The sequence below is a fragment of the Columba livia genome, chromosome 6, assembly GCF_036013475.1.
Source record: "Columba livia isolate bColLiv1 breed racing homer chromosome 6, bColLiv1.pat.W.v2, whole genome shotgun sequence".
Lineage (NCBI taxonomy): Eukaryota > Metazoa > Chordata > Aves > Columbiformes > Columbidae > Columba > Columba livia.
In genome coordinates, this window is record NC_088607.1 from 31,565,215 (window position 1) to 31,585,841 (window position 20,627).

Below are 20,627 nucleotides of genomic sequence, written 5' to 3' on the forward strand. Positions count from 1 at the left end.
GAAGCTATTGGAATTGAATGGCAACTCCATCTTGAAAGACAGAGTATGCTCAGGAGTTTTTCCATGAAGGAAACGTGAGCTTTCAGCTCATGTTTCTTTTATTCTAGTGAATCAGCACATTAAGAACCAACATTAATAGTTAATTATAGTGCATGTTAATTCTGGAAAAAATATAAGCGGTACCTTGTCATGTACTAAGACGTACTAAAAACCTGGAGAGCATCTCCTCACACTTTTTAAAACCAAGAGCAGGTCAAACTGAGAATCTACAATACTTCAGTGTCCTTTCAATTTCTAACATTCTCACAGTGCACTTCAAGGCTTTTTCAGAAGGAAAATATATATACTATAGTCCACTCACCCGTGCTTAATATTCTTGCGTATTGCTGTCCTCTCTCATCCCAGCTAGTATAATTGGTAAAGTGCATCAAAAATCTCAGTGTGTCAAACAGTTGTGCAGCAGACCAAGACCTGTAAAATTACTTTAGCTTTTTTTTTTTTTCATTATCTAATCTATTTGTTTGCTTTTTTCTTTTTTTTTTTTTTTTTTTTAGAGATCAATACCATGCTACTGCATTCACTTCAAATAGTTTTGGAAATATCATGCTTACTGATGAGAACCTCCAAGAGCCTGATTTTGGCTTTTGTGTGCTTGTATTCAGAGTATTCCTCAGCCATTGGCACCCGATCTTCTTTTTGAGGACTCCTATGAAAAGCAAATAAAAGTGCCATCACTTTTATGAGAAAGAGGATAAATAGTCTTTAAAATTAATTCTGCAACAACTAATGAGGATTGGGTTGGATTATTTTTTCCCTAACTGTAGGTGACTAAAGATAATTTGACAGGACTGAAAAGCTCTACTAGGCAGAAATTAAATAATAGTATTTAAAATACTGAGTTTTCATTTCGTATTCCAGGTAGCTTGCTTTCTTGTCAGCTATGCAAGCATAGCTACACCATTCTAAAATAAGCAGAGAAGTTATTACATAGCGCTTTGAAAACTGTTGCCAGAATACTACACGCCCATATCTTCAGTGGTTTTCACCAAACGAGTTTGCTAAATGGAGGGGGATAAACAAAGAGTGATAAGTAGCCACCATTTATCTTTGTGGTGAAAGAAACAGCGGCTTCTGTTTTTAAATCTGGCCTTTTAAAAATGGCCCAACTGCTGAGTGTAATCCCTGCACGTTTACATCCTTGGAAAGACTCTCTAGCAGCCACATCCTGGAGGAACTAAACAAGGAGATGGACATCTCTCCGGAATCTTCCAGCCCTCCAGTTGTTTCTTCTTTGTCCTGCTCACCTAAGCGTACACCACCTGTATCACACGTCTGCACAGGAGCCCGACAAGGAGGAGGAGAAGGGGGTTTTTGTTGAGCTGGTTATTTACCTTCCTGTCTGTTTATAGAATTGTTCCTCAAACTCTCTCAGAGCTTTGCGAAGCCTTTTCTTATCTGCTCTTGTTTCTCTGAGATGTTCAAGCAGAACGGGCCTGTAAAACAGAGAGAAGAACACAAAGCCCCCATGTGCTTAGAAGTGTTGCAGAAGTTGCGGCTTTGGGTGCTAAGCAGCCTGATGCTATGGGCATGGCAGGCAGTGATCTCAGTGCCACGACACAGTCCAGCACACCCCTCCAACTACGCATCTAACTGGCTCTACCATCACACAAGCTAAACAGTTGTGCTTCTTCCCTTTTACTTGTGTTCTCACCCTTTAATAAAGGTGGAGACTCCATGGACAACATGGGAGGAAAATATTTCAGGACTGAGTCTTGCTAGTGGTCTTAATTCTGTGTGGAATTCATGGAGCATCTCATAGGAAATGCTCTGCATCTCTGCAACTGAATTAATAAAGTCAACATCCAAGTCCTACTCCTAAAAGCAATTGTTACCAAGCATTACTGTGATTCAGTGGAAATTCTAGTGATACCCAGAATCAACATGGTTTTGGAGGGCATGTTTCAGGTGATGTTTGGAGAGTAAGGTTTTTAAGCAGATAAAGAATTCTGTTATGACATATGCAGCTGTTTTTTTTTTTTGGTTGGTTGGTTTTGTTTGTTTGTTTGTTTGTTTTTTCCATTATAACAAAATGCACATAAATATCTTCACAGGATTTGTGAGCAAACTATCACATACATTGTTGACTACATAGAAAGTGAAGACAGTTTTGGTAGAGCCCAATCAACTTCATTTATGCATCTAAGAGCTTTCAAACAAAACACAAGAAAAAGATACCATCCCATAAGCTATGAGAACACACATGCTCTTGGAAGGCATATTCTTCAACAGGTTTCAGGACTGAGGGATAAAAGCCCATATGTGTCTTGAGATCTGATGTTTCATACAACTCTTAATTACAAGTCAGGAGGAGGACTTTTTTTGGTTTAGAATAGAGCATAGGATGGTGGTGGTAAGTTTTCGGGGCATCCGGACACTAATAACTACTTCTACGCAAGGAAGAAACTGATTTTACGCACATGCAGTGGCCGCCCGTGTAACCATGTATAGCACAGCCCTTCACTCAGCTCACCTGTTGCTGTTTGTGTGCCTCATGTCTCTGGCATTTTCACATCACTCATGCAGTCAGTCCCAGTACACACACACACAAGGGCAGACTATCCTGCTTGGTCAAACTGTACTTTCTTTTATGGCTGCTTTGTAGGAACATAAGTATTAAGATATCCAAAAATTCTGCAACAATTATAGGTAGGTCAGCGTATCTTTACTATGCTATTACATAGTATCTAGCACTCTGGAGTTATTTATCTTATCTATTTTTACACCTTCACCTTTCTTTTCATGGACATGGCACCAAGTTGTTTGAATAAATACCTAAAACCACAGGTTTGCTGCCCAAATAAATCCCTTGCTTCTTTTCTCCTTCAAGAAAGCACTGAATAATTTCTTTGTTATAGAATACTTCCATGGAATAAGTACGGATCATTTTTCATTTACAAAGTCTACATAAAACATTTTAAAACAGGGAAAAAAAAAAAGACGGAACTTACATCGTTGCCTCATGTAAATTAGACATGGACAAGGCTGTTTGCCTGAAAACTTTCTTTTCATCCAGAGGTGAAACGTATGCAGGCTCACTCTCCTCCTGAGAGTAACACAGGTGCTCATCAACAGGGAGGCAAGATATTGGACCGGATGATAACTCATGGCTGCTTTGAGAATGGTCTTCATCTGAGTCTTCCTCCTCCTGCTTGTGAAGTGTAAAGCATTATTAAATTACCTGTATACATTACAATAATAACAATTAATAGGATGACAACATAAAGAATTAGGATCTAACCTTCTGAGTGTACTCATTGAAACAGATTACACATATTGAAAACTCTACCCAGGTCTGCCGGAGATAGTTGGTGAGAGGTCTCGTGGGGCTCACTGAGCTGCTGTGTGTTGTCCACCATGCGTAAGTAGCACAGAAGTTGGCCCTGCTTCTGAGTATCTCCAGCCAGTAATTTATTTCTATTTACTCAAAAACCCTTATAAGTTCTTATTCTTTCTGTAATATGAGCTAGAGGTAGAGATTCCACAGTTTTATAGCTACAAATGTTAACTACCAAAACAGAGTCATGTCACTGTCTTCCTCACCTTCCTTCATCCTCAGAAGAAATGTTGACCTTTTGAAACTAGGGCTTAAGCATAAAAACTCTGTGGAAAAAACCTCCTAAGAAGTAACACAAGGGAACTTCAGTTACGTTTTTAAAGAAAATATCCATGTGCATGCGTACAAGGATTTACATTGTGATTTTTTTCATATAAATTTGAAGCTCTACTATCATCTAACACGATAGTTCATAATTTTAAAAATCAACCCAGCCCCAATTACTATTAGATTAGTATTTTTGATAGAGACACGCTAATTAACTTCCAAATAGCCAGATTAACTTGCCAATTAACTTCCACTGCTTCTTACAGTGAGACTAGTACTGTTACATTACATTGATACATAACTAGTTAAAGTACTACAAATTATATTTATGTGCTATATTATTGATAAAAGCATTGTCAACAAAATATAGCAGAAATACTAACACTATGTTTCTTCATGGAAAGAGATTGGTTTCATTCTGTGTTGCATATGTTACCCATAATGGAAAACTCATGCCAGCCTTTACTCTCTCAGCCAGCCATTTGAAGTGATTGCCTCAGAAACTGCTGTCCTACGTTACAGCCTCTGACACGCTTTGAAGCAGAATTTTACAGAGCATTTTCTCTGTTTGAAATATCAACACCCTGTATTAGCCAATGAGCAGATTCTTCAAATATCAGTACTTCTATTGCTGCCAAATGGACACACAGGTACACATCAAACATAGCCGATAGTATGTTTTCTTGACAATGGCTATGAATTCTTTCCAACTTACAATTGTCGTGATCAAAGACGGAGTTGCAAGAAGTTTCTTGATAATTCTGTATCTGTCGTAAAGAGGTTTCATGAGGCTCTTTTCTTGCTTAGCTACCTAAAGAGAAATCATAACAAGATATACTCCTCCAAAATTAGAAACAATAAATAAATACCTTTCTCATTTACTCCTGTAAAGCTGAAAAAAGTATTAGAATTGTATGATCTGATGTGTATTTTGCTTCCATGGATATTTCATGGCAACTGTAGTTTAATCTGTACAACTTCTAAAAAGGAAAACGGCAATCTATTTTTTAATGGAAAATACCCAGCACCGCCCAGGCAGAGGGTAAACTATTCTCTGTCCTTTCTGAAGATTCTAATAGAGTTGTAAGAGTTAAGGTGGGTTTTTAATGTGCCTTGCATTGATACCTCACTTACTTAAGGTCAATAATAATGGCAACAGGCCAGATACAGTGATGTGACAGCCTGACTGGGCCAATAGACTCGGCAGCCCGGTGGGATGGAGAGCGCTGAGAGCATGGCTGTCCAGCCTCGGTGAGCAAGCCGGCCCCGGGCAAATTGCTCACTGGAACTGCCTGCCACAGTCAGGAGCAGCCACCTGGTCACTGAGTTTGTGCTTGCTCTTTTATGAGCTCTAAGAGCACTGATTTGGAGGAGAACAGTATTTTAGATCAGGTGTTGAGAGCCTGATCCAGCCACAAATATTTACAAATACGAAGATAAAACCTTATGGAAACTAGCTGTGCAGTATAGCGACTAGCTGTGGTAAGGAAAAAAAAGAGTAAATCTCACAGGAATTTCACTGTCTCTTGGCGCTGCAACTGCACTGCCGCAGTGAAGCACAGATACATGCACTGAAGTCAGAGCTGTTTGGCAGACCCAGGATTCCCTCATGGCTGCTTAGTGTTGCTGATCACCTCTTTCCTGATGCAGTTAGCATCCCTTTTCGTAGCTGGTTATAGGGCTGCTTCAACTTTGAGAAGAAACACTCTCTCTGAACCCCATGCTACAAAGCATGCCCTGTTATTCTCTTTTCTATCTTTCGATCTTCAAGTTTATAGATCACTATCTCAATATCATTTTTGTTCTTCTTAGGAAATAACATTTCTTCATATCCTTCCTGTATCTCCTCTCCATCCCTCAGCTCTAATTCCAAGCCTAAAGAAGACTGACAAAAACGATTTTATCCAAGATGTGGAGAGATTAGATTAAAATCATAATAATTTTAAGAGCTGGCATATATTTTGACCCATGCTGCTGCCACTCGCCTTGTCCTCCACTGCAACATTTACTAGCCGAAAACAGAGACAGTCATAAGAATGCAGACACAGACATTAAACAGGAATTCCCCAGTTTTGTGTAGACAAATTTATGCATCATCATCTCAGCAATGGAGGCATTTTCTCGTTTTGTACCTACAGTCTACAGTGAAGTCCTGGAAAGGATTTTAATTAACAGATTTAAGTGCTGCTGTGAAATAGAGGAAAACACAGATGACAGGTAAGGTCGTTTTTGTTTTTCATTTCTCAGATGGCGCCCTATAAACTTTTCATAGCAGTTGATCATTCTAACCTTTCATACATCCTAACACAGCTACAGTATGCAGGAGCCAAAGTCTGCTGTGGATGTGTAAACCTCCACCTTTAGCATCAAAACCTGCAACTTCCAATCATGAAGAGAGATGCAGGACCACTAGAAAAGTGCCATTTTATTTTATTTTTAAAAGTATAAACCAAATTCATCAGTATCAGGCCATTACATTTATACCTGAAGATTAGTTTGAAATAATTAAAATTCTGTTAATCATGTAAAATTCATCCAAATCTATTTTATGTAGGACTCCAAAAATATTTGTTAGACAAGTTAGATAATTTTTAATTTACCTATCTTTCCATGGCATACTTACAGGTCGTCCATGAATACTCTCAAAATATAGTAGACATTTCTGAAGACTGATTTTTTCCAAAGCCATTTGCTTTTTTGTCATATCCTATTTGAAAAAGTTATTTATAAGATTATGAGTCAGGATTTCATGACAAGGGCACAGGTAGGTATCTGTTTAATAATCTAGTCTCCCCAGATAAACATTAATAATGAATTCTGTTTCTGTCCACACTGAGGTCAATGGGGACTTGGCATTGACTGAGCAAGAACAGAGTCCACATGTACATGACTGAACTTTTAAATGAATCAAAGTACATGCCACACTCTCAAGGCCTAATGCAAAGCCAATGAGAGCTAGGAGATACTTCCACTGATTAACATAGGTGTTAGATGTAATACTTTCCTGCCTTGCTTTCTTTTGAAATTACTATTTTTATGAAAGCAATTTAACAAGCTCAGAGTCAGGAAGCAGTACCAGGCTATTGACAGAACACTGCATCCTTCTCTAGAAAGTTTCCAAGGTACAGTTATGGTCTTAGTCAATAAGGCAAGAATCTTTGTGTGTTGCTCAATCAGTGTCTGCACCTGAAAAACTTTTCTGGAGTGCCGGTTGACAGAAAGTCTAAACAAGCAGAGGTTTTTGCCTTGAATATCATAGCTAAATTGCATGGACGTGGGGTACCTCTCATGGGTTGGGTTTTGGGAAGGTGGGTTCACAAAAGACAACTGCAGCAGCTGAATAGAAGGTTTTGGCATTGAGGTCCCACAGACAGCAGTGCAGCACTTTCCTAGAACGTTCTGCAATGTTTAGGTAACATGAATAGTTGTTATAACTGAAAAACTAAATAAATATTTTTCTCAGCCATCCTAGGGAGAAATTAATTAATGAGATCTGCATGTTATTAACTTCTATTTGCCAGATCAGTTCATAAACCATAGATAGCATTCCTCATTATGTATCAAATGTGATTTAGTTGTAACAAATGAGAACAACCATTACAGACAAAACACACAAAAACCTGCAAAAATGCAGAGAGGGCATTCCTCAGTTTTTAATTATTCATCAAGAAAAACAGATTTGCCTTGGCTGGTAAGTGATGAAGAACAGAAAGCTCTAGCTACGCAAACACAACACATTTATGGAGTGGAGTGACAGATTCACAATTAAATCCCTAAATGTCCAGTCATTGTGATACCGTGGTTAACACCCCATAAATGCTGAGCACACTTTTTGTAGAAAGTCGATGGCTAGGGTTCTTTTATTGACAACTTGAGGAAGTTTTTTTAATAATTAGCCTCTACTTTTTAGAAATGTATCAAGCCCTGAGGAAGTAATGCTCTTCTAATACTAACAGAGTGCCTCAGTGTTCACTTCAGCAGGAGCAAAACCTTTTTTGTTTGCTGTTCAAATGCAAAAACCAGTGCAGAACCACTAATCCCATTTTGCCTTAAAGGTCTGCTTTAGTTAATCACTCCAAATTTATCTGTCATTCATGTTCAGAGAAGAGCTGTTAACTAGAATGTAGGAGTATTAAAAAGTAGTTAATTGGTTTACTTATTGCTAGTTCTGCAATTAATACAAGGTTAATTCATTCAAAAAGTATTAAGCCTGAAGCAGCTGAATGGTTAGGAGGAAACAGAGAGTGATCATTAATATTGATTTTACACATGAGAAACAATCTCAAGAGGGTTCAGCACTTGGGTCTATTTCATTAGCTCATTTTATTAGCAATCTCAAGACAGGTTTGAATTCAGCTAAGTTTGAAATGGCTGATAATTTCAAAATCAGAGAAGGCAGGTGCACTCACAAATTACAGAATTGTCTGAGACATCTTAGGACTGTAGGCTGCATAGAGCAACATGAAATTCAATGCTAATTAAATAAAAACATTGCTTCATAGCCAAGGAAAAGATGAACTGAAGCAGGTCAATAATGAGAGGACAAATACATAAAGGTAACCAGTCTAAAAAAAGCCTTGGGGGACAGACTGCAAATCTTAAAACTGAAAACAAGGCAAAAATTGTTTGTTGCATATAAAGAAAGAAGAATGAGGCTACATATAAAGCTAAGGTGGTCATTTGTTTTTTCATAACTTGGAACGAAGGCACACAAAATCCTCACTAGTCAGTTCCCTGAATGCTTCTCGCTTGTAAGCTTGCTGTTGTTTTTCCAGAGAGAGGACACTAACTGTGAGGACAGACAGAAGACAGCACAGATGGGGTCTGGCCAAGGCCTTTTGGTCTCAGAGGCAGCGCTTTGTTTCCATGCAGGCAATGAGCCCGGCTTCCCAGCACCTGTTAAGTCTGCCCCTTGGGGGTGTGCAGTGGCTCACTACAAAGTGGTATTTAACACAAAAATAGTAAGAAAAACGTTAAAGTCAGGCAACAAGGCACAGGACACACCCACAGAACAGTACCAGTTGACTTCAGCTGAGGGTCAGATCAAGCCTGACTGCAGCCCCAGCTGAGCAGCCCAGGGCTGCTCCTCCTGTGACTGGGGCAGCGATTTCATCCCCAGCCATTAAACATCCAGATTGGCTTAAAATCGGGAGCTGGGATTTGAATTTGGGTTTTAGGGATTTGGCGTTTATTCTGAGTAATTATAAATTATGTTTCTTTGGCTCCTGAACTCCAAATTCATGATCTTAATTTTTTTTTTCTTTTTCTTCCTGAAAAGAGGTAAATTGTTAAATAAATCACCAGCGCCCAGCACCAGGAGCAAGTAACAAACAAATAGTAACACACAACCATCCCTATATGGGTTGCTGAATCCAAATTTTTTCTGTGTCTTCTCTGTTTTGCAGGAGGGGTGTTTTGTTCCAAAAGCCACATTCTGCTATTTCATATTCAGATCTTGTAACTTGTCCTCTTTAGACATACTGGGTTGTTCAGGGTTTTACTCTGCACCTCTTAAGGACACTCGGTCTCTCATTTGTATTTCAACAGGGTCATAGAGGCTTCCCACAGTTTATTTTCTGGGGAGAACTGAGCAGGCTTGTATGGAAAGACTATCCTTGCCCAAAATAGCAGTACTGAAAAAAGAAACCTTCAGCTGCCACTAGTTTACTAATAATCTAGCTCAGACTCTGGTACAAGATCTAAATATTATATACAAAATAAAATACTGAACACAAAACAAATATCTACAGGAATGCCAAACTTGCATGTAGCTGAGATGAAGCCTTTGATCTTTACTGTAACCAGCAGATATGCTTAATTAATTTCACATCATCAGTGCTATAAACCTTATTCTCCCCCAAAAGTCCAGGATGACGCATAATAAAAAAACCTGTCATTTTAATGTTATACTTAAGGATCTCCTAAAATACTTCTTTTTGAAAAAGATCAATTTGACTTCATATTATTCTTTTTCAAGCCTCTGTTCCATGATGTTTTGTATAATTATTAAATAAATAAGTTCTTTAAAAATATATTTTAAAATATTAACTTGTACAAATATTTAATTCACACTACAGAATTCTGTATGAGAATATTTCAAGTCAGCACTGGCACTGCACAGATTTAGGGGTTCTCTCTGGGAAAATCAGGAGAAGTTCAATTAATTGAAAAACGTATGGGACAGAGACCCACACCCAACTTAATCTTATAAGAGAGTTTTCTGGGCAAGACTTCCTCACTGACATCTGTTTTGGTGTCATCTGATCTCACTCCTTGCATTTTATATATAAATATATATATAAAAATATATATATATATATATAAAAAGAACTAAAAATACTATCATACAGTCTGTACTGTTGGGATTTTAGGACTATATACAGAACAGCATGGTTTTGTTGTCATCTTTTGTTTTCTTGCAAGGGAGTTCTGGTTGTGAAACATTTTTCCATTGCAGATTTTTCAAAACGTTTATGAAAAGAAGCAATTAAAAAGTCAGTCATGTATGCAGAGCTCAAGATCTCAGAAGCACAGCATCATCATGCACAGTTTAAGTTTTTATACAGTAACCAATTGTTAAAGAACCAAGAATAGAAACAAAATAAAAGAAAAAAATAAAAATTATCTCTGATGGGTACTTTCTGCTACTGAAATCCACCCAGAATAATTTCTTAATTCTTGCATGATTTAGCATTTGGGTTCTTTTCACTCCTATTTGTCCTCCTCACCCCTTCCCCTTTTTTGTTTATCAGCCAGAGTCTGAATGTTACTGTCAACATTTAGATTTTAGGTACCTTTGAGGAGAGGATTTACTGCCTTGCCTGGCTGTATAGCATCACAAATAGGACAGCAAAAATAGCCAAAACAGAAGTACTTTTATGGACAACATGTATTGCAGAACAGCAGCCTCAGACCGACCCTATAATATACCAGTAGTGTGGAAGTACAGCAGAAGTTTAAAATAGGTACTGATTTAAAAACAAAAATAGATTGGCCAGACAAGCAAGCATGTTTCATGGAATATTGGTCCTACATTTAGAAGAGTAATTGAAAAGGTGGAAGAGCAGAGGCAGCACAGGAGCAGAAAGGCAAAGCAGACAGTTGTGCTATCCATGTGAGCTTAGTGCAGAGTGATTGAACGAGTAGAGGCTTTCAGCATTTCTCAGGTGAGAGAGGACCTTCAGTGTCAAAATAACTTCAGAATGGTTTTAGTCACACAGTTTCTGTGGACTCAAGATGGGATTACTTTTGCTGTCACCATCTTCGACACACTGGACTATGCACTTCCTCAGGTAGGCAGGTTTCAGCAGTGCCTGGCAAATAGTTTTATACGTGCATCTCTGAGCAAAAAGCATTTAGCATGATTTGAAAAAACCTTCTGCGCCTCTTCTGCGCCTCTTTTTCTTTGCAACACTTCACAGAAAAGTCGCTTCAGAAGTTGGCACTAGAGTTCCTATCATGTTAGAGATAGAATGCACTACAGTGCCAGAAGATACAGGATGCACATCCACCAGCGTAGCCTGAGACAGCTATATGTGAACTAATATCTACATCAAATTATAAAGTTCTGAAAGAAACAGCCATACTTGTTAAATACCTTAATAGTCTCAGGAAGGTTGAAGTGTTGTCTTTTCTCCTTTAGTCGTCTCAATACACTATCCACGGTGTCTTCTACTGAGGGAGGTGGTTCCACGCTTGTGGTCTCCTGTGTCCCAGCCCCTTTAGAGGTCCCAGTGCTTTCATGATGATCATGTCTTTGGGGTGCTCTTGAGGTACAGTTTTGCTCTTCTGAAATTCTGAGTTTCAGCTCTGAAAGGCAAATTACTTGGCAAGTAAATAGATTACAAATATTTGCAAAGAAGTTTCTTCTGACACTACAAGAAAAAACACATCCCTACTTCTTATATACGACTATTATCATTCCACAGTTTCATAGGAAAGTAGCACTGCTGCACTTCAACATGTTGTATCTTTTGCTTGGTTAAAGTGAAATCCAATGGTAAAGGGATGAGTTGTGTCCAGACCAATGAAACTTATAGCACAGATGTACTTATCTTCTTCCTCCAAGCCCATCTTTGACATAAAAGGTGTTACCATGGGTGAGGACTAGTGAGGCAGTGGATTAAAGAGTGGGCTCTGGGTAGGAATCCCAGCCAGGCTACTGAGCTGGTCCTCACAAGGAGAATCAGCCACTTTGCTTAAATTACTTCCCTTGGCAGAGGAGCACCTGAACAACCCTGCAAGAAGACATATAGGTTGTGTCCTCGCTTCCCAGGAAGCAATAATGTAAGTATATAAGCTTGACATCAAGCCAAAGACCCTGGAGCTCTAGGGACCTACACAGAGCAACAAAGAAATTGAATTAAGGTCTGATTTAGCCCCTGTAAAACCAGGCTTTGTTCCTAGCATATGTCTGGCTGGTGAAGGACCTTGGGCAAGGCAGAGATCAATGGCTCCAAACGTGTTAAATTTATTGAAATCTGTGCAGAAACAGTAACATATATTTTAAGCTGTGACAGTCTGAGGATACAGGCCAGGTTTGTTGAGAAAAATAGTAATTTTTATTAAACTCATAGAGCTAGGAGTGATGGACAAGCCTTACCAACTTGAAGGAGGACCTACAAACACTTGCAAGTTTTTCCATTTCAGTTGTACCTGTCTCATGAACCTCATGAGTCTTACTTCACTTAAAAGCAGTGCCATTATTCAGGATAATAAACTCAGGGTTGTTTACAGGATCAAGGCGTTTTGGGTGTGCAGGTCAGGCTGACCTATGAAAGCTAGACCTCTGCCTAGCTGAAGCAATGGTTGAGTCAGAGAGATATTTTTCAGAAAGTTAACTACGTAGTTTGGCCATTTCCTCGCATTTGCCCCTTCCTGGATTTGTAACACAAAGTTCAAGAGGAAAAAAAAATAATACAGTAATTGCAAAGCCTGTTATCAAAGGGAGAACCTTCCAGAAGATATTTACTGAAAGTTGAGTTTCTAATTCTTTATTTACCACAATCACGCCTTCTATATCTACATTCTTAACTATATTCAAAACAGAGATGAAACATAATACTACAATTTAATTAGTAGTGAGAATCCATTTATAATGGGGAAAAAAGATCTAGATAAATTATAAATAGCCTTAAAAAAAAAAAGAATCAATTAGTCTGGCTACATTTTCCCTGAGGGCGAGCATGTGATACACCCACAGACGTTAATGGAGTGGTATGCAGACAGTCAAGGGCAAAACTAGACCCCCAAGAGTGAATCTGATAGCAGGGAAAGGTCTATTTTTATGATCAAACAAATAAGAGCTTTAGAGTTGTGTAATCTCATTCCTAAAGCAACATTTTGCACCTACATTTGTACTATTACAAGGACAGTTTAATTTTGTAGTTCTGTACTTCAGACACATAAAAATATTCAGAATAACATTGCCTTTTGCATGAATGTTTAAAGTGGTGAGGGAGAGATGATGTCCTTTTCCCTTTCCCCTTTTTAGCTTTGTGATGAGGGCGGAATGGGCTTATTTTAATCCCTGCTTTTAGGAATGAAGGCAAGTCATATCACCTAATATCTTGGATGTCATTGGGAAAATTATCGCCACGTACTAGTGAAAAATGAGTAGAGCTCTGAGGTCAAAAAAGGAACACTAAAATATTCCAGGTACTTTCACACTTCCAAAAGCTTCAACAATAAAGTGGAACTACTTGCTATTATGTACCTTTGAGCTGCTTACGACCTCTGGCCAAATCATTCATCCATTTCAGAACTTCAGGATTGGAAGTCTTGTCACCATGTGAAGGCTAAATGTAAAGAAAATGGGAAGAATAAAAACAGAAGGAATTGATGGTTATACAATCAAACAGATAAAAACTTATCCATGCACAATGTGCTAAAAAATGTCTGGAGTTTCAACTGCACTATATCACAGTGTCATGCAGAGGATTTGGCTTCATCATGGTACTGATCTATCAGGCCTTATCTGTACCCATTGTGTCACAGTGTTACATAAACCTGAGTATTTTGGCTCTGATCCTAAAGAAAACATTAAGTCCTTGACTAATTGGAGTAATCTCAGTGGCTTCAAAAGGACTGAACAAATACCTGATGGTAGTCAAGTTCCTAAGTGATTTCCAGGATGGCAACCAAAGCATTCTGTCCCTTAACTGCTTTCAGGCAGGGATTCTCTTGGGAAACAGCATTTTAAATGTTTCAACTGAACTGGTTAACTAATTCAATTAAAAAATCCTGTCCAACAGAGTGATTTCAAAAGCAACAAACAACAAAAGCTTTGTACATCAGTTCTTTTTTTTGCATTTAGAAATTGTCTCCAAATTAAAATCAATTCACATGGGATCTTCAAAACTCAGATATCTAAAATAGTAAAACAGTTTTGTAAAATTAAAACTCTGAAATAATTTCTTTTCTGGTCAGAGTGTGATGACTGTTTAAGTATGAAATATTACTCGTAGGAGTATATGATGACTATAGAGCAGTACAATGTAAAAATGTACACTGAAGTTTGCAGTAACTGTCGAGATTACAAGGTAACATCAAATTAGCTGAACTTTCCTTTTGATGTAGTCATAAAATATCACAAACTTCCCTGTTTCACATTGTACACATCTGTAGCATCACAGATGTTTTGGGATGTTCATACTGCACAATTGGTGTTACACAAACCAGCTCATTATGAGCAATGATCTTGTGTACACCGCACAGAGGACACCATCGGCCTCAAACAACCCCACAGAAACACACCACAACTTTTATTTCTCTAATTTCTGCCATTAACTTCTGTTGAGCCCTGTGCTTTGGAGGTTTACAGGACTCTGCCTGTGTGAATGAATCTGCACAGCAGAGCAACTGTTTCCAAGCCAATGACCTCTACAAAGTAAATAAGTAGCTTTTCATCTTTTGAATCAATTTGGTTCCTAAGCCTATCAGCTATGGATATTTTGCAACTAAGGTAATCCTAATAGAATGCAAATTAGAGTCCCAGAACTACTGCTTACACTGAAATCTGATAAAAAGATATCCCTTCATTGATGATTTTCCTATTTCATTTTACCAAAAATACCATTTTTTCATATTGTTTTGCAGAATTTTAAACACACTGGGATTCGCGATTGCATCTTGTCGTATTTCCCTTTATCTTTTCAATTGTTATCTTACCAGGTATTTTTTTTCTTGCTCAAACTTTTCTTCATACTTCCTAATCTTTCTCTTGAGACTCTGAAGGTGCTTGGTGAGTTGTGCTACTGTTTGTGGTTCTTTGCACTCTTCACAGTTACATCTAGAAGAACTTCTTGGCCTGCAAAAGCCAAAGCATAGTAGCTGCATCAAAGAACTGGCTCTAATGGACCGTGCCTTGTTTCACCTAATGCTTTCCCAGCACTTCAGAATTGGCAGCTGAATTCTTTCACAGAACCGAGATAGTTTAGTTTTACAAAGCAGGCATAGAATAATTGCTTTTGCTTGTACCCCTAGTGTATACTGATGGGTTCACCATCTGTCTTTCACTCTCTCTTTCTCTTTTTTTTTTTTTTTTTTTAATTAATTGTGGGATTTTTGAATATTTTTCAAAATTTTAATCTAGTAGGTCACAACCTGATTCAGTATTTCCATTTAACATCCACATCTTACTTCACAAATCTTCCAGGTGTAACGGGAGATTGTAAGAACATGATTTGTAAAAGTAAGTTCAGGGTGGTGTTTATTACTGCCAATAAATATTATCATTTTGAAGGTAGTTTAGTTTCTGATTTCTTGCAATTGCAAATAGGTAGATTTGATTCTTATTCATATGCAGCTGACAGCTATGTGTATAAGCTTTAAAGAAAGTTTAGTTTCTGTCTGAAACTCACAGCTTGGTTTCTGGAGATCACATATATGGACTGTTATATACTCTATGACACTCCCATAATTAGTGAATGACTCAAGCTATAGCTCTATTACAGCTAAAATTTTTAGTATTGTACCTTGATAAGCCTCTCTGTCTTATGTTCACTCATCAGACTAATTATTAACTAACGTTAAAGTTAGTTAATAATTGCTAACTATAATTAACAAAGACTTTAACTAATATTGCTCTGTTTTATGACTGAATAAATGCTAGATCCTGTTTCTGGTATTGCAAATTAACCATGTGAAAACATGCTGACATGACAATTTCTTTTTTATGATGTAACAATAACTGAAAAAACCAGGAAGAGCCAAAGATCACGGATTATACAAAAACTATTTAAAACATATCAGAATTAAAATATATTGTCTTACATCATGAAAGGCTGAGCACTTGGTGGAGAAGGGGCAGACTCTGTGTCTAGATTAAATCTCTGGCTTTGGCTAAAGATAGAGCAGCGTGGTGACAAAAGGGGATTGTCTCCATCCGTGATGTGGTACAGCAGTCGGCTGGTCCCTAGGGAGTGATGTTCCTGTGGGCTGCTGTCCATGTCATTCTGCCACTCTCTGTGGGCTGGCACAGGCTCTAGAAAGAAATATAAACAATATGGACTAAGGGTCACTCACAAGATATTTGGCTACCTAGATAAATACAAATCTATACTTACAGAATTATTCAAGGCATAACTATTCAATGTAAACAGCATATAGTTCAGCAAAGTATCACATGCAGATGAAAATAATACTGAGGATGAGAAAAATAGAAAGGACAATTACTGGCTTAAGAAAAAGAATTTTTGAGTTCCCCAGGGGAAGGTGGTGGGTGTGTTTGTAAACTATGAAGGGTAATATAAGAAATTGAGAGTTTCCCAGAATAGAAACATTAATTATATTTCCATAGATCTGTTTGCCTTTGAAAGCCATATTCCTACAGAAGACAATGAATGTACAAAACAAGTTTCATTTTGTGATTTAGCTTTTAGTCCATCAGTCAAGTGAAAGGCACATCAAAAATATAATATATCCTGATGCTAAGAAACTCCAGTGTTCCTTGCAGTATCCTGCAGAATTTCATTAAGGTTTGAAGTAACATACATGGGTCTGAACAACATAAGATATGAAAATAACAACAACCAGTACCATTCAAGGTAGTGTGCAGTGACTGCTACTTGGAGGAGTCACACTTATGATACCAGGTTAATGTTGTCTTTTACTATAAATGGAAACCTCATTTTCAGTGCCTCCATAGGTAAAATTTGTGTTATAGAGATGGTCAAGTCACAAGACAGAATGATTTATTCTAGACTGAAAAAGTAGGAATTGGTGAACCTCATCACACTGATTCTGTTAATGGGTAACATGGAAAATAATGGGCACTTTCCACAGCCTGCCTCCTGGGAATGCCAAGACTTCACTTTGCTCTACCTGAGTACATTAACAAGAAGGGACATTGAATCTTCTTCCTTGCCTTCCATGGGTGAACTGGGTGAGGATGATCTAGCCCAGCTGATACTTTTGCTATCAGATAATTGTACTTTATAACAGATTATATATTTTGGGAGAAGCTCTGTGCTTTCATAAAAGCTCTCCCCACAAGCAACAGTGTAAATATGTATTGTCTGTCTCAGGTTCCCCTACATCAGTTTCCGTAGTACATAATATTTTACACCAGCTACATTATTTTTTTTTCTCCTCTAAAACCATATATATATATATATAGCCTTTGAATTCATATCAGTTATTTTATATTTCCAGACAGCATGCATGTTACTTCTGATCACTATTTTATTTGCAATATAGCATTCATTCTAATACATTACACAGTTTTTTGGCTTCAGTGAAAGTCTAAAACTGCACAGAAAAACAAGTCTACAGGGATTTACTCATGGAAGAGCAGGCAGGTTTTAAAAGTTCTTTCACCTTCACTTTCTATCAGTTTTCTCTTTGTACATAGGACAGGACGTTCTCATGGTGGGTGGATATTTCTTTCAGGATTTTAATGGAACCCTTATAATAAATTTTATTTGACCTCTGCCTAACAGGTACTGAAGCTACAAATCCCTGTTGCTGCACTGGGAGAGACGGGGCAAACCAGCTCTGTCACCCTTCATAGAAAGCACCTACTGATTTCAGAAAGAATAGTTACAGTGGCCTAAAATATCATTTGAAAAGGAACTATGCAACTGGTTTCGCTTTACAGACAATAAACATCCCGTTTTATATTGTATATTCGTCTGTCATGCAAAAGTTACATGTGACTTCAGTATCTCTAAGTTAATCTACTCTAACAGTACCATCAATTATAATTACGTTAAGCATTTTCACAATGAGGCAATGTAGTTGATTATTAACTCCAACCTAGCATCTTTCCTCTTAAGTATTTCGTACTCTGTAGGTCAAATTCAACTCTCCCAGATACCAGAGCAACATCCTAAACTTCTAAATCATGTATGAGATTCAGATCCTCCCATACGGAGATCCAGAGAGGTATCTGGGAGGAGCAAGGGTAGAACATTGACCAGTCACAGCAAATAACCTGCACAGACAACATACAGTGATACAGGCTGGGAGAAATGTTCTGCAAACGAAAGTGTCATCTTTTTCTGGCAAGTAGTCTTGCCTTACACTGTAAGACTTGAAAAATCAATGGTTTTGGTTTAGTGGGGTGTTGGTTGTTTTCGTTTTGTTTGTTTGTTTGTTTTCAACTTCTGAGAAACGTAATATTGTCAATGAGAAGAAATTGACTTCCTTATATTTCACCATCTTTGAACTTGAAAAACATATAATCACTGTGAAGTACACAGATTACCTTCACTATTTCTCATGCTCTGTTCTTAAAAGGAATATATTTTTTTAAGTCCTAGTAAGTAGCAGTGTCCTCACTGTGAAAGGAAAATGATGTTATATAAAAAAAAAATCAGCCAGTCTGTGTGTGATAGGTGAAGGAAAAATGTTCCCAACATTTGAGGTCTTGCAGGAGGCAGGCTGTGCTGCTGATCAACCATATGGTGACAGACATCTGCTGATTTTCATATTTACGACCAGAAATTTTGAAGAGGCTCAACCCAGCCTCAGAACTGCAAGAAAAGTACATGTTCAAGACTAAACACTCCTGGAAGATAAATGCAAAGGACAAGTAGTGGCTGCAGCAGCCCCAGTGTAAAACCAAACAAACAGCTGCAGAGAGTTCAAGGAGGTTTTCCTATTCAGCTAGCACATGAAAGGGAGACAACCTGCATGGCAGGTGAATTTGGAAGTATTTCCTAAATGCCAGAGCTCTTCCATTTCCCTGGCGCCAGGGTTTCCTGCCAGCATTGCTCCAGTGAAGCCTGCAAACTGGTGCAACTTTGATATGGCCCCAGGAAAGGCTTTAGTCCCAGCCCTACCACAGATACATTAAATTACCACCTAATGTCCAGACATCGTCAGCAAGTCATCCAAACTGATTCATTCCATGGTCTGGTTACTACACTAGAGGAACATATCAGGATGGTGACAAGTTATAACCAAGCCCATACTTAATTACAACTTATGGCCATCATGCTGATTCTAGTTCTGCATAGATCCTAAGTGGGACACTAAGCATTATCCTGAGTGTAGCCCATGAACTGACCAAACATCTACCTGTGTTCATGTGTCTAATCTAGCCTCTGTTTTTCGCCAAAACTGGGAATTAAAGCCACCTCTAGCCAAGGCAGTAAGTTGCCCCTTCAACTGCACCTATTCCATCTCATCTACTCAGCCCAGCTTAGCACTGACAAGAGTTCATCACAGCACTTAAAGACAAGATCTGGTATCCTATAGCAGGTGGTGTGTTTCATAATGTGTACAAGTCATATGGTACAAGTCTATATTCTTGCATGAGACATTCCTTACTTTAAGTAAAACAATAATACACTGAAACCATAAAAAGATTATGCAGATGTAATGTGTTCATCCCTCAAAACATGGTGTCCCTGAGCGCCAGCATTAGGATTTCTAATTTTAAAGACATTTAGAATATCTTGCAGTTAAGTTCAGCTGCTCATGGTTCAAGTCACATATTTGGTGCGTATTCATATCCAAAAGCTATAAAAATTACACTCTGCTTTTCTTTATTTCCCCTTAAGAAAAATGGCTTAATACCCCCTTGCAATTCTTTATGGTTTCATTTTGCCAGCTCTAATCCAAGTTTTTTCGTATTCAAGAGTAAACTGGAAATTGCTGACTTTGCTCAGAGAGAAGAGATACTGTTCACCCCCTACACTTTGCATCCTGAAACACCCTATCATTTTACTAGACTGTTCTAGCTTCACTCACCATACACATAATGTACTTTTTTCTCTTTATTTTTGCCTGGGATGTGAATCAAAATAAATTCAATAGACTACACACTCATGTTTATGTAAAAATTAATAGATTTTTTATATTGTTAATATAAAAATTTGTATTGCCAGAGTCACTGAGCAAAGACTAATAACTAGAGACACAGTATGTATGGCACATCCTCTAAAAACTCTGTTCCTAGCCTGGTACAAATCACTGAACTTCAATCCAGGTTCCAGCTGAAATTGCCAATGATCCCATCTGAAAACTACCTAAACTGAATGTATCAAAAATTTCAGTAGTAATTTAAAAGACATAATTAGGACTAGCCCTATCTATGTAAAATGTCAAGTTATTAAAAAAATACAAGCCACGAAGCAGATGTTAGTAGGAATAAGCATACATTAAAATCCATTAAATAAGTAAGCTTTAATTAAAGTACAAGTTTGACGTGCTAGAGTGCCAAAGCATGCTCTGAACTGTGTGAGGGAAATGCTACATCATCCTGTATTTGCCTGTGTAGCAGGAGACAGGTAAATAGGAGCTAGAGAGGGTAGGGGAAGTAGGGGTCACTGACAGTATGAATTAAAACAAAATCCAATCAAACCAGCAAAAATAAGCAAAGGAAACAATTATGAACCATCATAACAATGAATTATGAAACTACCAGAACAAAACAATGCAGTAGACTACAAGAAAAGGAGGAAAAATCGACCGTGCCTTAAAGGAAGAGACTATGTGTAGATTTTGGGTGGGCTGCAAA

At 37.9% G+C, this 20,627-nt stretch overlaps 1 protein-coding gene across 22 annotated transcripts in view; it reads right to left on the bottom strand.

The window, feature by feature from the left end:
• Positions 1-516: 516 nt before the first annotated feature.
• The window catches only part of FAM13C (family with sequence similarity 13 member C), a 131,074-nt gene continuing 110,963 nt past the window's right edge, over positions 517-20,627 (bottom strand). For 15 of the 22 annotated variants that reach the window (XM_021283510.2, XM_021283265.2, XM_065067803.1 and 12 more), the window contains 9 exons: positions 15,935-16,145; positions 14,831-14,969; positions 13,377-13,458; positions 11,259-11,470; positions 6,285-6,368; positions 4,377-4,472; positions 3,009-3,208; positions 1,392-1,493; positions 517-706 (listed from right to left, as the gene is read on the bottom strand). In XM_021283510.2, coding sequence (XP_021139185.2) covers positions 583-706; positions 1,392-1,493; positions 3,009-3,208; positions 4,377-4,472; positions 6,285-6,368; positions 11,259-11,470; positions 13,377-13,458; positions 14,831-14,969; positions 15,935-16,145 — 1,250 coding nt within the window. In that variant the 3' untranslated portion in view covers positions 517-582. Of the gene's footprint in view, positions 707-1,391; positions 1,494-3,007; positions 3,239-4,376; positions 4,473-6,284; positions 6,369-11,258; positions 11,471-13,376; positions 13,459-14,830; positions 14,970-15,934; positions 16,146-20,627 lie in introns of those variants that run through there. The other 7 variants (XM_021283292.2, XM_021283543.2, XM_065067804.1 and 4 more) reach the window with 5 other exon arrangements.